This window comes from Zonotrichia albicollis, chromosome 11 (genome assembly GCF_047830755.1).
Source record: "Zonotrichia albicollis isolate bZonAlb1 chromosome 11, bZonAlb1.hap1, whole genome shotgun sequence".
Lineage (NCBI taxonomy): Eukaryota > Metazoa > Chordata > Aves > Passeriformes > Passerellidae > Zonotrichia > Zonotrichia albicollis.
In genome coordinates this window covers 11888930-11902774 of record NC_133829.1, presented here as the reverse complement: position 1 = coordinate 11902774, position 13845 = coordinate 11888930, and the positions used below count along the sequence as shown (strand labels likewise).

General features: G+C 52.3%; 1 protein-coding gene across 1 annotated transcript in view; it reads left to right on the top strand.

Annotated features, from left to right (window-relative positions):
• The first annotated feature begins 2059 nt into the window (after positions 1 to 2059).
• Positions 2060 to 13845, top strand: part of LOC113458792 (anti-apoptotic protein NR13) — a 40826-nt gene continuing 29040 nt past the window's right edge. The window contains exons 1-2 of the mRNA XM_074549370.1: positions 2060 to 2575; positions 4196 to 5627. Of these exons, the coding sequence (XP_074405471.1) occupies positions 2174 to 2575; positions 4196 to 4333 (540 nt within the window). The 5' untranslated portion in view covers positions 2060 to 2173 and the 3' untranslated portion in view covers positions 4334 to 5627. The remainder of the gene's footprint in view (positions 2576 to 4195; positions 5628 to 13845) is intronic.

Here is a 13845-nt window from a genome sequence, read left to right as displayed (position 1 = left end):
CATGTATGTAGTAGTTCTTCCCGTTGTTTAGGTATTTATAATGGTAGCTATTTGGTTTTTTTTGCTTTTTTGACGTTCACTTTTTGCACCACACAGTTTCTTAAATGATTTCTCCTGCAAAAATCTCAGGTAAAATCCAGATCTACCAGAAAATTGCTTCTGGAATATCTTCTAGAAATACTCAAGGTGAACCCCAGCAAATGAGAGCTCGCAGCCCATGGAAGTGCTTGAAATGCCATCTCAGTTCACCCTGCATTCAGGAGGCAAGAACTCAGATTGTTTTCCTGCTCAGAAGGATCCCAGCTAATGTAATGGTTTCTTTCCAGATCCTTGTTGGATACCCAGGAAGGAACTGGAAATGTAGGGTATGTGTTCTGTGGGAGCTCCTTGGGTTGCAGCAGGGTGCCAGTGAAAAGCTGGGCACTGAAATTCTGTTGAGGGCCCAGGCTGTGGCTTTTTGGGTAAATCAGATGTGCAGATCACCTGGAGGTGCAGCAGTTCAGCTTTCTGCCTTATCAGAAGAGAACTGAGCTGTGGCCAGCTGTCCTCTCAACTTCAGTGTGGGTTTTATGGTCGGCCTGAAGGTGGCTAGTGGAAGTGCTCAGTTCAGTCACTGAAAAAAGCACCTTCTTAATTTAGGTGCATTGTTTCATTTCCCCTCTTCTGAGGGCCTGGGGAAAGTGCTGAACCAGCTTGTTCTGAGTGACATCAGTGCCCAAACTGTCACCAGATCCAGTGAGAATGAGTCTGACATTGCATCTTGCACTTCTGTCTTGCATGGAGAAATGCTGTGGGTTTTGCACTTCAGGGCCACTGCCTTTGGACTTTAGTGTGGGGGTGCATGGGCTTGCCACCTGTGAAAATCACCTCTTTGTTCCTGAGGTATTTGTGAAAACATCAACCAGGATGGGCCTCAACTTCCCACCAGATAAATGACACTTGGAGGAACAGGACACTGAAGTACCCATTGTGTTTTTTGCTCACTAAAGGCTGTCCAGGGAGGCTTTGGAAAACCCATGGTTTCGAGATTCCCCTGTTCATATTTCAAGCTATTTTGTGTCAGAAACACCTCTATTCCATAAATGTGTGGAGAGAAGGGAGCTGTAGCTGGGGCCTGTCCTGTTAAACAAAAATGCTATATAAACAGGAAGGGTGGAAAGGGATATTGCTAGAGAAAGAGCAGCCTCTCCCTCTTGCACTCCTGCCGTGAGGAATGCAATAGGAAATTCCTGCTCCAGGATTAACAATCATAAGGAAAAATAGTTTTAAAAGCATGTGTGTAAAACTCTTGTGAAAAGTACAGATCTCATTCCAGCTACTGCTCTAGCACATAAACAGACTCTGTTTCCCTGCTTCAAAACAAAACAAAAGCCAAGAACTGGGATGTAGAACTAAAGTTCGCCTTAGGAGGGACTCTAAGGGATCCGGCCAATTCTTGATAGCAATCTGAGGAATTGCAACAGGATTGATTCCAACCACCTATTTTTAGATTTTCTAACGGGGATGTAACATGGAGACAGCTGTATTTCAAGACAGATAGAGTGAAGCCAAGCTGTGCTGGCACATTGGGCATCTTGAGCTGGCTGTGGGACCAGAGGTGAGGCAGCCACGGTGCCAGGGCTGCGGCAGTGCCTGTGCCAGCACAGGTACAGCAGGGCTGGGCCACTGCCACGCTTTGCTTAGGGCACCTTCAGCAGCTCACCTGCAAAGGGCACTGAGCAGAGGCACAGGCCGGGTGTGCCCTGTGCTGTGTGCCCTGTGCCAGGCCTGCACTGCGCTTGGGGCGGTGTTTAGGACAGTCCCGATGAACTGGGTAAAAAACTTCACCCCATGACCCTGAAAAACCTGTATCTCCTTTGATGAAAAGAATACACGTTCGTGCGGGCCACTAATGTGGAACAGAAAAGCCAAAAGGATTTAAAATAAGTATTTGAGAGGCAGCACCCGGTAAGTCCCTCGGCCGCCCAGCAAGGCCCAGAGCAATGTACCGCCGATGTCTTTCGAGGGATGCGGGCGGTCCCTCCCGATGGGAACGCGCCCGCTTGGCCCCGCCCCGGAGGCGGGGAGCCTGGGCCGGGCCGGGCCGGGCTGGGCCGGGCGGAGGGGCCGCCCCGCCTCTTAGTCGGCGGCAGCTGCTGCTGCTGCTGTGGGGCCGGCGCCGTGGGCAGCCGCCATGCCGCGCTCGCTGAAGGAGGAGACGGCGCTGCTGCTGGAGGATTACTTCCAGCACCGCGCCGGCAGCGCCGCGCTGCCCTGTAGCCCCACGGCGGGCACGCTGCGGCGGGCGGCGGCCGAGCTGGAGCGGCAGGAGCGGCCCTTCTTCCGCTCCTGCGCGCCGCTGGCGCGGGCCGAGCCGCGGGAGGCCGCCGCGCTGCTGGCCAGGGTGGCGGCGCAGCTCGAGGCAGACGGCGGCCTGAACTGGGGCCGGCTGCTGGCGCTCGTGGTGTTCGCGGGCACGCTGGCGGCCGCGCTGGCCGAGCGGGGCTGCAGCGACGGGCCGCGCTGCCTGGCCGCTCATCTGGCCGCATACCTGGCCGAGGAGCGCGGCGAGTGGCTGGAGGCGCACGGCGGATGGGTGAGCGGGGACGGGGGGCGGGAGCGGCCTGGGGCGGGTGCCGGGACACGAGCCCCATCCCGGTTAGCGGGGCAGGGCAGCCCCCGGCTCCGGGCAGAGGCTCATCCCGGGGGAGACGTGCCCGCGGTACTGCCGACGATGGGCGGGCACCCGGGGCATGGTGGCCATCGCCACACGTGCTGTGTCCCCAGAGGCTGCTGACCATCGCGACACGCGGTGTATCCCCGGGGATGGTGACCATCGCGACATGCGGCGTGTCCCCAGGGGCTGCTGGCCATCGCGACACGCGGTGTGTCCCTAGGGGATGCTGGCCATCGCGACACGCGGTGGGTGCTCGCTGGGCCATTGGGTGCCTGCGGGTGCCCCGCACGGCCCCGTTGGGATGCAGCCTCCCATCCCGATCCCGCAGAGCGATGCTGATGCTGCTGTGCTATTGGGAGCGAGGTTTGCCTTCCCCTCGGGTGCACAGCCTGTGGGTTTGGGCGAGCAGGCTGGCACAGGTCCTGTCCCAGGTGTGAGCACAAACCTGTCCTTAAGCACACCTGTGTATGGAGGCACCCAGCCTGCAGACCTGCGGCTCCCTTTGTGTCCGTCCCGAGGCCGGTCAGGTGGGGCCTGGGGAGGAAGGTGTGCGCATTTCGTCTGCCCCGAGAGATGCTCACTTGGAGGGAGGTACAGCTTTTAAGGCGTTGGTGCAGCTCTGCCTGCGTTTCTGAACAAAATGTCAGCTATCCCCCAAAACTGCTCGTTTCCGATTTCCAGTCCTAGTGGAATACTTTGTCAGTACAAATAAGCACTAAAAATAGAACAGAGGGGAAGTAGCCACTGGTTTAGCTGACTTTTCCAGCAGACCAAAATGAACTTGGTTTTCCAGTGGTCACTGGTCCATCTGGCTGCTCAGAACAGTGTGGTGGTTGGCTGCAGGGAACACTGTCACTTGGCAAAATTGGCAAAATCCTATTGCCTGTTCGCACAAATCCAAGTGTAAAGAACAAAGTTCCGGAAGAAATTAGGAGTATAACTTGTTTACATAGACATCTGCGGAGCAGAGTTCAAACACGACCATCTGGAGCTGTATTGCTGCCACTTCTGATTATCACAATGATCTGGGAGAGCAGCTGCCAGCTTTGCTCTGTCATAGGTCAGCTCTGAGCAGTGTCCACCCGGCCTTTCCAAGTGGGTGTGTAATCAGTCCCACATCCACTGAGATGCGACTGGCTTTGGCTTTGTGTCTTAAAAGTGGAAATTTCCATATCCTGTGTTTTAGATGCTTTCTGAAACTTAAGTAGGAGGAACAGTGCTGGCAGCTCCCATCAGAAACTTGCCTAAAAGGGCAGAAATATGTAATGACACACTGAGCATCTCAATAGGAAGTGTCCAATTGTCTCTTGAGCTAAGTATGCAATCACTTGTAGCTACTCCTTTCTGTTGCCTTGTGCAAAATCTCTTACAAAATGTTTCTGCCTGTGCCCAAGGCAGTGGGTTCAGACTTCCATGACCGGACAGAGACTTCTGCAGCTGACAGAGGCTGAGCTGGGAGCATGAAACTCAAAGGCTTGTTAAAGAAACCCAGTTAACTGCGAGCTCAACAACTGAGTGTCCTTTGTGTTGGTGTTGCAGGATGGCTTCTGTCGGTTCTTTGGCAGGCCGGGCTCGGAGGCAGCCGAGCAGAGCAGCACCATCGGCAATGCCATCGTGGCGGCGGCGGCGGGCATCGGCATCGGCATGGCGGGGCTGGCCTTCCTCCTGGTGCGGTAGGACACCGCCGCATCCTGCCCAGGGAAAGTACTCTCAAAACTGACAGTTTACCAGATTTCACTTTATTTTCTATAGAACAGACCCTCTAAGAAGAAGTCTATATTTTTAAACTGGCTCAGAAAACTGCCTCACCAAATCCTTGGCTATAAACTGCTTCACTCACTACCCAGTGATGGCACAGACAGATGTGTACTAGAGCACTATTTGTGCATGTTCAAAACCTGTTATCTCCAAACATCCTCTGGACTTTCTTTTTTGAAGGTGTAAACCTAAACTTTAGCATGGTTCATGTACTGTAACTTCTGAGTGCTTGGTGTTATGCTAGGAAAAATTATGGTGGGCTTGCTACTAAACCCTCTGTTCAAGATGTCTCATTTACCTGGAGGCAAGTTTGGAACCCGCCCTCATTAATGCTGTAAAGTGGGCAAACCTTGACTGTGATCTAACGTGGTTTATGGCTTCAAACGTGATGCACAGCACTTGTAATCAAAAGGCAACTCATTTGTTCATTTAGGGCAGTTGGTGCCTGTGATGCTAGAAGCATTAGGGCTTAGTGTAACATAAGGCTGAATTCATTACACTACAAGAAGGTAAGTATTGATACAGGACAGTAATGGCTGCAGAACTGGTTCCTACTGAAAGGAAAAGAATTTAAATATTAACCTTAATTGGTATATTGAAATCCAGTGAAGGCTGGAATTTCTCTGGATTTCCCCTACAAAGTGAGAATTTCCATATATCTTAATATATTTTTGAAGTATTTATCACTGTATAATACTTGTAGCCATGACATCTTTATTTTTGTTTAAAACTTAATGCTGGTTCTCGTCACTGTAGCGTGTATCAAGCGTTGTCTTGTTTTAGTAATATTTCACTCTGTTTTCAAAATGCTGTGTATTTCTTTCAATGGTTGTACAAATTGCCTTATGTTTCTGATAGCTTTTGAATAATGTTCCTGGGTTACTCACAATGTGTACAATTTTACTATGGTGACTTCAAAGGTGAATAAATGTTGAGTATTTTTATTTTAAAAAACCTTTCTGATTATTAGGTCGGATGGATGCTGGTGCTCAGACAGTGAGTGTTTTGGTGGTTACCTGGATGCATCAGTTCGTATTCACTGTATTGCTGGTGCTTTGACCTGAGACAAAGACTTGTGGAGCACCAGAGCAGTTTGATACCAGTCTCCAGAGCAGTCCAAACTAGAGTGGAAAATCCCGTCCAAAAGGTCCATCTTCAGCATCGTGATTGGAAGCAACCTGCTGGTTTTGTAGGCCAAGGTTTTCTAACATAGGTGGGTGCAATCAGGCTCCTCTGAGAGCTTGTAGAGAGTGACAGAGCTCTTGTTTCTTCTCTGCCAAGACTTGCTGCTGCCTCTCTCACACGTGCATGCTTTTTACTGAAACTGAAGTCTCTGGTCCATGTTATGATGACAGCTGTGCAATGTGTTGGTGGAGTTCAGCCTTCCTGGGTTAGTCCTCCTGAGCAGCTGTACTCTTTGAGGGTGTTGGGCTGGTCTCCTGCCCCTGTCTCCAGTCTGGGGGCTCTGATGCCTGTTCCAGCTGCACGTCCAGTGGGCAGCCAGCTTCCCCTTGGGAAAGCTCAGGTCAGCATCCCTGTGGCTGCCAGTGGCCACCCTGTTTCTCCTTCTGCTGGCCACTGGGCCCGAGGCAGGCGTGCTGGACAGAGCAGCCTTGTGCTGGCTGGCCACAGATGTGGGACAGGGACAAAAAGGGGCATTCAGGGGTTGGTAAGTCCCACACAGGCAGGAAGGAGCTGCTGGTCCTCCCCCTCACGCTGCTGGCTGGAATAAACGTCTGCTTGTTCTCCAACTTCCAGTTCTCTAACCTCCAGCTTGCCTCCTCTCAGCACGGGGATTGGGAGCCCATGTTGCAGGGCCATGCTCAGTTCCTCTCTCAGGTTCCTGCAGGGCTGACACCCCTGTGTGTGACAGCTGAGTGCTCTGGGTATCTGCTGGCATCCAGTGCCCGAAACTTTGCTCACAGTGGGAATGAGCTGCTGGGTCCTGGGAACTGGAAGTAGTTTCTAAAATGTGGGATGCTTGTATGATGAAAAGCATGGGGAATGACAGGGCAAGAAATGCTCTAAACAAAGGTCAAATGTCTCTCCTGTGCCAAACAGAACAAAGATAAAATATCTGTATCTTGATTTTCAGTGTAATCTGATCTGGCAGGCTCCACAGAAACAATAGCAGGGAGGATATTTATGCTGGCTTTTACAGTGTGCTCTGGAAAAGTGAAAAAACCCCCAACAAACCCAGCCTGGAAATGCCCTTTAACGGTCACATCAGCTTTTGGTGTAAACCTGACCCTTTCCAAAGTGCAGTTTGAGGAGCATGTGCCAGTCTTTCCTGGCCTGGAGAAGCTGGGAGTGGGCTTTCCAGGAGCCAGGGCAGCTGCAGGCTGGGTCAGGAGGCTGCAGGGGCAGGCTGCTCTGGTCCCTGCTGGGAGCCTGAGCTCAGTGCCCTGGAGCAGGGGCACAGCCCAGGCTGCTGGAACAGGCACGGGTGGGAGCTGCCCATCCCAGCCAGGGCCAGGCTCCCTGGGCTGCTCTCTGACATGGCAATGTGGGATTGAAGAGCAGAACTGAAATCACTGGAGCCCTGTTGATTTCAGGGCAGTTCAGACTAACTTACATTTGCATGACTTCTGGTTTTACAAGAAACTATTTCAGTTTCAGCCTGACATTTTGTCTCAATGAAGTAATGCATTTCTCAATTGAAAACTGCTGCTCATCTGCTTTTCTGCCTCAGAAGAGGGAAGCAAGATGCTGCTGTTCCTTCCTTTAAAAGCAGAAGGGGAATGAGTAGGTGGTGTTTCAGTGCAAGGCTGTGTCTGATCCTCAGGGCAGGTTTTGTCTCTCCAGCGCTGTTGTACTCCCCAGGCCTGTGGTGGATGCAGCAGGCTCATCCTATCTGCAGATGAGCAGTTGCTGCAGGTTCTGCTGGGCCCCAGCCTGCACAATCCTGGCTTGCTCCAAGACTCTTGAGTGCTGGCAGCACCTGCATTTGAGGGAAAAGGAGTGAAGGTGCTGCCTGGGCTCTTCCATCACCAGTTTTGAGTCCCTCCTGTGCTGTGTATGAAGGCCTGTGCAGGGCTGAGGGCTGGGGAAAGCAGTGTTCCCACTTTATAGAGGTGCTCACCGTGGTCTGACAGGAGCTGTCAGTGTTATCTCTGGAGCTGCACCTGCTCCCTGCCCAGTTCTGATCTGTAACCAAGGTTGCAGTGCTGTTGCAGCAGCCCAGCTGCTCATTAAAGGAAAAAGCAATTTACTCATCAGCCTTAAGAGTGCTGAACTGGCCACTGGATTTCTTTTTGACTTGGAAAAAGTGAGGCACTGTTAGAACTGAAAAAATGTGAGTTGCAGGCTGGTGTTACATGGCAGGTGCTGAACTGCTTTGCTGTGGTATGCAAAAAATCTGGTCTGGCACGTCTCACTGGAGAAATTGGTGCTGGTGCCGTGTCCTTTCCTGCCCATGCACACTGCAGGGCGGTACCCAAGCCTGGGTAGCACAGGAGAGCCCTGTTACAAATGACTTAGCAATTGGACAGCCAGAAAACCCCCAGAGAATCACTGGAAACCAAAAAGGTCAAGTGGCACAGCATTTATTCACGTAATTTCACTTCTTGTGCTCGTTCTGTTTAGACAATGAAAAGAAACTTCTGAGTTTCACTTCTGTTTCTCCAACTGCTTTCTGTACCAGACTCCAGCTGGGTTGTCCTTGCCAAGAGAAAATGCTGTCATGGCTGGGAAATCACTTGCTTTCAGGTTTAAAAGGTATCAGTGTAACTCCTTCTTAAATGCTGCCATTGTTAGGAGCGCTTAAATGTTATCTTCAAACTGTTAACAATTATCCTGTCACTAACTGGAGTTTTTAAATGAGAACAGAGTTTAAAATAAAAACATAAAATCCTGATTTACTTAAAGTCAAGTGCAGGAAGTCTAAAAATCAACTCTGCTGAACTGATGAGATCATTTTGTTGGATTTTTTCTCTGCCTGGGCTTGGTCTATTTGTTTAATTCAAATGAGAGGTGAAGAGAGGAGCTGGCTTTTTTGTCAAAGTCTCTTTTCACACAGGCTGTGTCTTTCTGCCCAGCCTGTGGTAAGTTTCCAGCACTACAGCCTGGCACTGATACCTGCCCCTTGGCAATCCCATGGTTTCTGGATGCTCACCTAAGCTGGTGTGTGTTGCACATTTCTTTCAGTTAAGAATTAAAATGTTAAAATGAGTGCTTAAATTCAGCTGGGGCCATGCTGGCCATGGGGATGAGTGAGACTGTGGAGTTCTGTAGTAAGAGCCTGCAGTGCAGGGCATTGGGAAGCTGTGTGCAGAGAGCCACTGCAGAAACTTGGTTCTTTCTGCATTTAATCCCTTTAATGATCCTGACCTGTGACTACAGTTCACTTGAGGAAGTTCTTGTGTTTGACCCAACCTGCTCTTTTGTTTGTCTGAGCAGCTCAGCACATGGTGAGTAACAGCAGGAGCCCCACACCCTGCTTACAGCATCAGCTGCTGTCTTTTTTTGTTATCAAAGGTGGCTGATACCCTTGAGAGGCTGTGGGGAAGGGTGGCCTGCTTCAGTCTGAGCACAGGGGAGGTTTCTGCTCTGCTTTGCCCCTTGTGGGGCTGGACATGGCAGCTGGAGCCCTGCTCTGCAGCCTGACACCAAAGCCAGCAGTTCTGGCTGGCACTTTCAATTTGCAATGCATAATAGCAAAAGGGCAAAACTACTTGACTTCATCAAAGGCTGGGAGGGAGCACTGTTTGTAGTTTGTACCTAATGGCTGGTTGGCCTCTTCCTTGGAGCTGTTGTTGTCTTCAGGAGAGTCCCAGGCTGTTGTTATTAATTTTGAAACATCAATTATGAAGCTTTATGATGAGCTCATTGGGAACTCCTAAAACACAGGCAGAGCCATGTGGCTCAGTGAGGAGCTGGTGCAGGGCACACACTGGAAACTCCTCTCTCTCTGGGAACTGTGACAGTGTTCACAGGGGTCTGAGGATGAGGGAAGAGACAAGGATCTGACTCCATATTTCAGAAGGGTTGATTTATTATTTTATGATATATATTACATTAAAACTATACTAAAAGCATAGAAGAAAGGATTTCATCAGAAGGCCAGCTAAGAATAAAATAAGAAGGAATGAATAACAAAGGCTTGTGTCTCCGACTCTGTCTGAGCCAGCTGGGCTGTGATTGGCCATTAATTACAAACATCCAACATGGGCCATTTACGGATCCACCTGTTGCATTCCACAGCAGCAGATAATCAATGTTTACATTTTGTTCCTGAGGCCTCTCAGCTTCTCAGGAGGAAAAATCCTAAGGAAAGCATTTTTCATAAAAGATGTCTGCGACAGGGAACTGCCAGCAAAATCTCATCACCCAGCCTGCTAGCACACAGGCTGACCCTGCTGCTCCTCTGGCTGCCTTGTGCCCCCACCAGGGGCATTCCCCCTGTCCTGAGGCAGAGGATGTGCTCCCAGGGCTCCCAGCCCTGCCCTGCAGGGATGCACCCAGTGCTGTGCTGCCCTGCATGGGCATGGCTGCCTTTTGGTGCCAGGCCCATGAGGGAGTGGCCACAAGGTGCTGTGCAGGGTGGTGGTGGTGAGGTGACTTTGATGGATGATTCTGCTGCATGAGCAAGAACAAATTCCACCAGCTGTGTGTGAAACAGCCTTGTAAAGCGTGCTGGCATGAACAGTGGCAGCTGGGAGCTGATGGTGCTTGACAGGCAAGGCAAATGCTTGTTTCCTGATATCCAGCAGAGATTTAAATGTGGAACCTAATGATACTGGGAGCCTGCAAGTGATGGGCTGGATTGCTGGTGGTTCCAAGGAGGGGCTGTGCTGGATCCTCACACAGCCCATGCAGAGGAGCACCACTGGGTGTGACAGAAACCCCTGAGTTTTGTGGCTCTGAATAGTCTAAATGCGCAAGGTTTGAATATTTCCCCCCCTTTTTTTTATTTTTTTCCCCAAACACCTGTATGCCCTGAAGGACAGAGCCCTGCAGTGCCTGACTGGCCTGAGCACAGCACAGGTCACTCAGGGCTGTGGCATGAAGAACCTGCCATCCCTAAGTGTTCTCACTCCTGTAGGCAGCTTTCTGCCACAGCAGCATCACCCTTCTGCTCATCTAGAAAAACAAAAAATAATTACTCATAAACTCTTTTGAACAAAGCACAAAACAGCACAAATCTTGCCTGTGTCTGTTTTTAAATAAAGGAAAAATCATCTGGGGTCTGTGTGTTGTCCTTGGTGATGTTCAGAGCAGAACACCTGCCACTCTGAAACCCTTCCAGCTTTCCTGGCTGCTTTTTCCAAGCCAAGTCCTGCTCCATGGGAGGAAAAGGTTACGTGTGGGAGTGAGCAGGGCAGATTATGTGAAACAGAAACCCTGGCGCTGTTTGTTCTGCCATCTGCTCCATGCAGGCCGTGGGTGGCTCCCCAGAGTGGCCCTGCTCCCCGTCCTGCAGGGCTGTGGGCTGTGGGAGGCACATCCCTGCTGTGCTGGGAGCTGTCCCTGTGCAGGTGCAGCTGTGGCACTGCTGGTGCCACGCTGGGGCTGCCACTGACAGCCTGCTCCAGCAGCAGGGCAGGAAAGCCTGGATGTCGCTGCCTTTGGCACAGGCTCAGGGAGTGCCAGGGTGGCTCTCTGTGCCTTCCCCGCAGGGAGCACAGCCCCTGCTCCCCTGGCATTGCATGGCTCCAGCATTGCAGCAGTGGTGCAGGTGCTGCCAGGAGAGCAGGGCATTCCTGCCCACCCGAGCTGCTGCCACCCTCCCTGGGCAGGGCAGGCTGAGCCCTGCTCAGCTCTGTGCCACACACACACCATCCTGCCAGGGGTGAGATGTGCTGAGTGTGGGAGGATGGAGGTGACAGCTTTGTCCCTGCTTCAGGGACAGCTGGTGAAAGAAAGATGAAATCATCTTGCCTCTTACCCCTAGAGCCCTTTTCTGCTCTCCCCTGGTCCCCAGGCTGGCTGTGCCCGGGGCTGGGGTTGTGCATTCCCTGTTCCACATCCCCCTCTGCCCCCTGCCCACCCTCCCCACAGTGTGCTCACTTGGGAATGTGACCTTGCTCTCTAGATTATTTACAGACAAAATATTGCTGCAGGCCTGGGGAAGGGTTTTCTGTGTTGTTTTTGCTTTTTTTTTTTAAGTGACTGGATTCCACAAAAAGTGAATTATTCCAAGGGCGTGGGGGCCTGGTGGGAATGCTTTGCTCTGTTTGGGAACAGGCTGCCTGCAGCCATCCTCCCTGGCCAGCACAGGGGTGCTAGAGGCTCAGTTTCCCCAGCTATACAGAACAATCTGTCTCTGGTTTTCTTGGAAAATCCCACCCCTTGCTGGGGGCAGGCTGCCAGGAGGGGACAGGAGCATTAGCAGGGCTGTGGCACACATGGAACAGGGCCTGGGCTGCCTCCAGGGTGTGTGTGAGCAGAGGTGTGTAACCCAGAGAGCTGCCTGTGGGTTAGTGCACAGTCAGGGCTGCTGAAGGTGGCTCCCCTCCCCTCCCCACAGCCTTGGAGCTCTGCACTTCCCCTCCCTTGGCAGCTCCTGGGCTCCTGCTGCACTTGCAGCATGCTGGGTTTGCTGAGGAGCTCAGACAGCGCTGTCACATCCGATCGGAAGCTGCGGTGGGCTGATTTCTCCTTTTCTTTTGCTTTTACTGGCAGCACCAGCAGCTGCCCTTTTCCCACTGCTGACAGCTCTTGTGTCTGGCTGAACTCCTGAATGCCTCATGGAGGTGGTTTCCCATTGAGCAGAGCCCTCTTGCCTCTGACCTTGCCCAGCCCTGGCCGTGTCCCCTTGTGTGGCTGCTGGAGGCACAGAGCTGTGCCCTGCTGGTGTGTTCCAGCTGCACTGCCTGCTTGGATGGGGCTGGCCTGGGCTCCCAGGCTGGCACAGCTTTCCTCACAAGGGCAGCATGAGCTTTCAGGTGCCCAGAGCCTGGGAGTTGTCCTGAGTGAGGCTGTGTGCTCAGCTTTTATGTGGGAGTGAGCACTGTCAGCTGAGCTAAACCCCATCACAGACAGCGAGTGCCTGTTTTGCTGTGGGAAGAGCTCTAATGCCAAATCCCTTGGTCTGGCCTGGCATGCAGCATGGCTTGGTCTCTCTGGAGAAGGAGCTGGGGCTGCTGAAGGTCTGGCAGGAGCACACCCTCCTCCCCTGGAATGGGGGCTGCTGCTGGGAAGTTGCTCAGCAAGGCTGGCCACAGGGGCTGACCATGGAGCAGCACTCCCAAAGCCATTCCCTGCCTGCCTGTCCTCTGGAATGACTCCAGCTTTCCCAGCCTGCGGAGGTGACGGCCTCATCCAAGCCCCTGCAGAGGTGTTGGGTGCAGGAGGGATGCTGGGCAGTGATGGGATGCTGGGGGATGGAGATGGTGCCTCTCTCAGGCAGGACCTCCATCAGCCAGGTGTGTTCAGCTGGAGGTGGTTTGGAAGCACAATTAGCAGCAGGCTCATCTGGCTGGTGGAGTCAAGTGCTCTGGTCTGTGTGCTGGTTTGGGGACTGCTGAGCTATGGAGCTCTCTGGGCAAGTCACAAATAGCATACTGCTTATAGACAAGGGTGAAAATCAAGATTTTCTTTAAGAGAATTGTGAAGTTTCCCTTGTTGAGAAGCTGTAGGGAAGGCTGGGACAGGGATACAATGGTTTGTTATTTTAGTCAAATCCTTTCCTTGGCTGCAGCCAGCACATTCAGCAGTGTGGCAGAAACTCAGCAGGTGAGAGGCAAAAGTATCTGCTGAGCTGAAGTGCAAAGGCAGCAGATAAAGGGCATCAGGGGCTGTGCCTGCAGGGACTGCTCCTTATCAGCACACCTGCTGCCTGCATTGCACAAGCAGCCCCTGCTCACCTGTGCCTTTGGGTAGCTGGGGGTTTTTCAGGGATGTTGATGTTGCTCTTTGTAACCACCTGGCAAAGCAGGAGGGAAGGGAACACTCGGTTTGAGGCTGCCATGAGAGTGGGACCCAGTGCACCTGCTCCAGATCTGCTCTGCGTGCATCCAGGTATGGATCATGCTGCTCCTCACTGACAGGCTCTCTGGCACTTCGCTTCCAGCCACGAATTAATGGCTCAGCTGGCCTGAAGAAGCAGTGGTGACCAGCCCCATGCCATGCAGGGTGCAGAGCAGCCCAGGTGGGTTCCACTGAGGAAGGGGTGCAGTAAGGCTGCTGCTGAGCAGCTCTCCTTGGTGTCAGTCCCAGTGTCCCAGTCTCAGAGTCAGTCTGGGGATTTCACGGGTGCTCGTGCCCCCTTAAATAGGAAATTTGACATCCTGAGCTAAGCATCTTCTCCCCCTGGGTGTCCCAAATGGTTAACAACCCCAGCAGCAATGGGTGGCTGGTGAGGAGATTGATTGCCCCCTGCAAGGTACATAAAGTCTCACTCTTCTGCAGAAACACAACACTTGTCCAACCAGGTAAATAACTGGTTTAAAATCCCCTCTTGCAGCAGCTGACCCTACACATGTTTATCC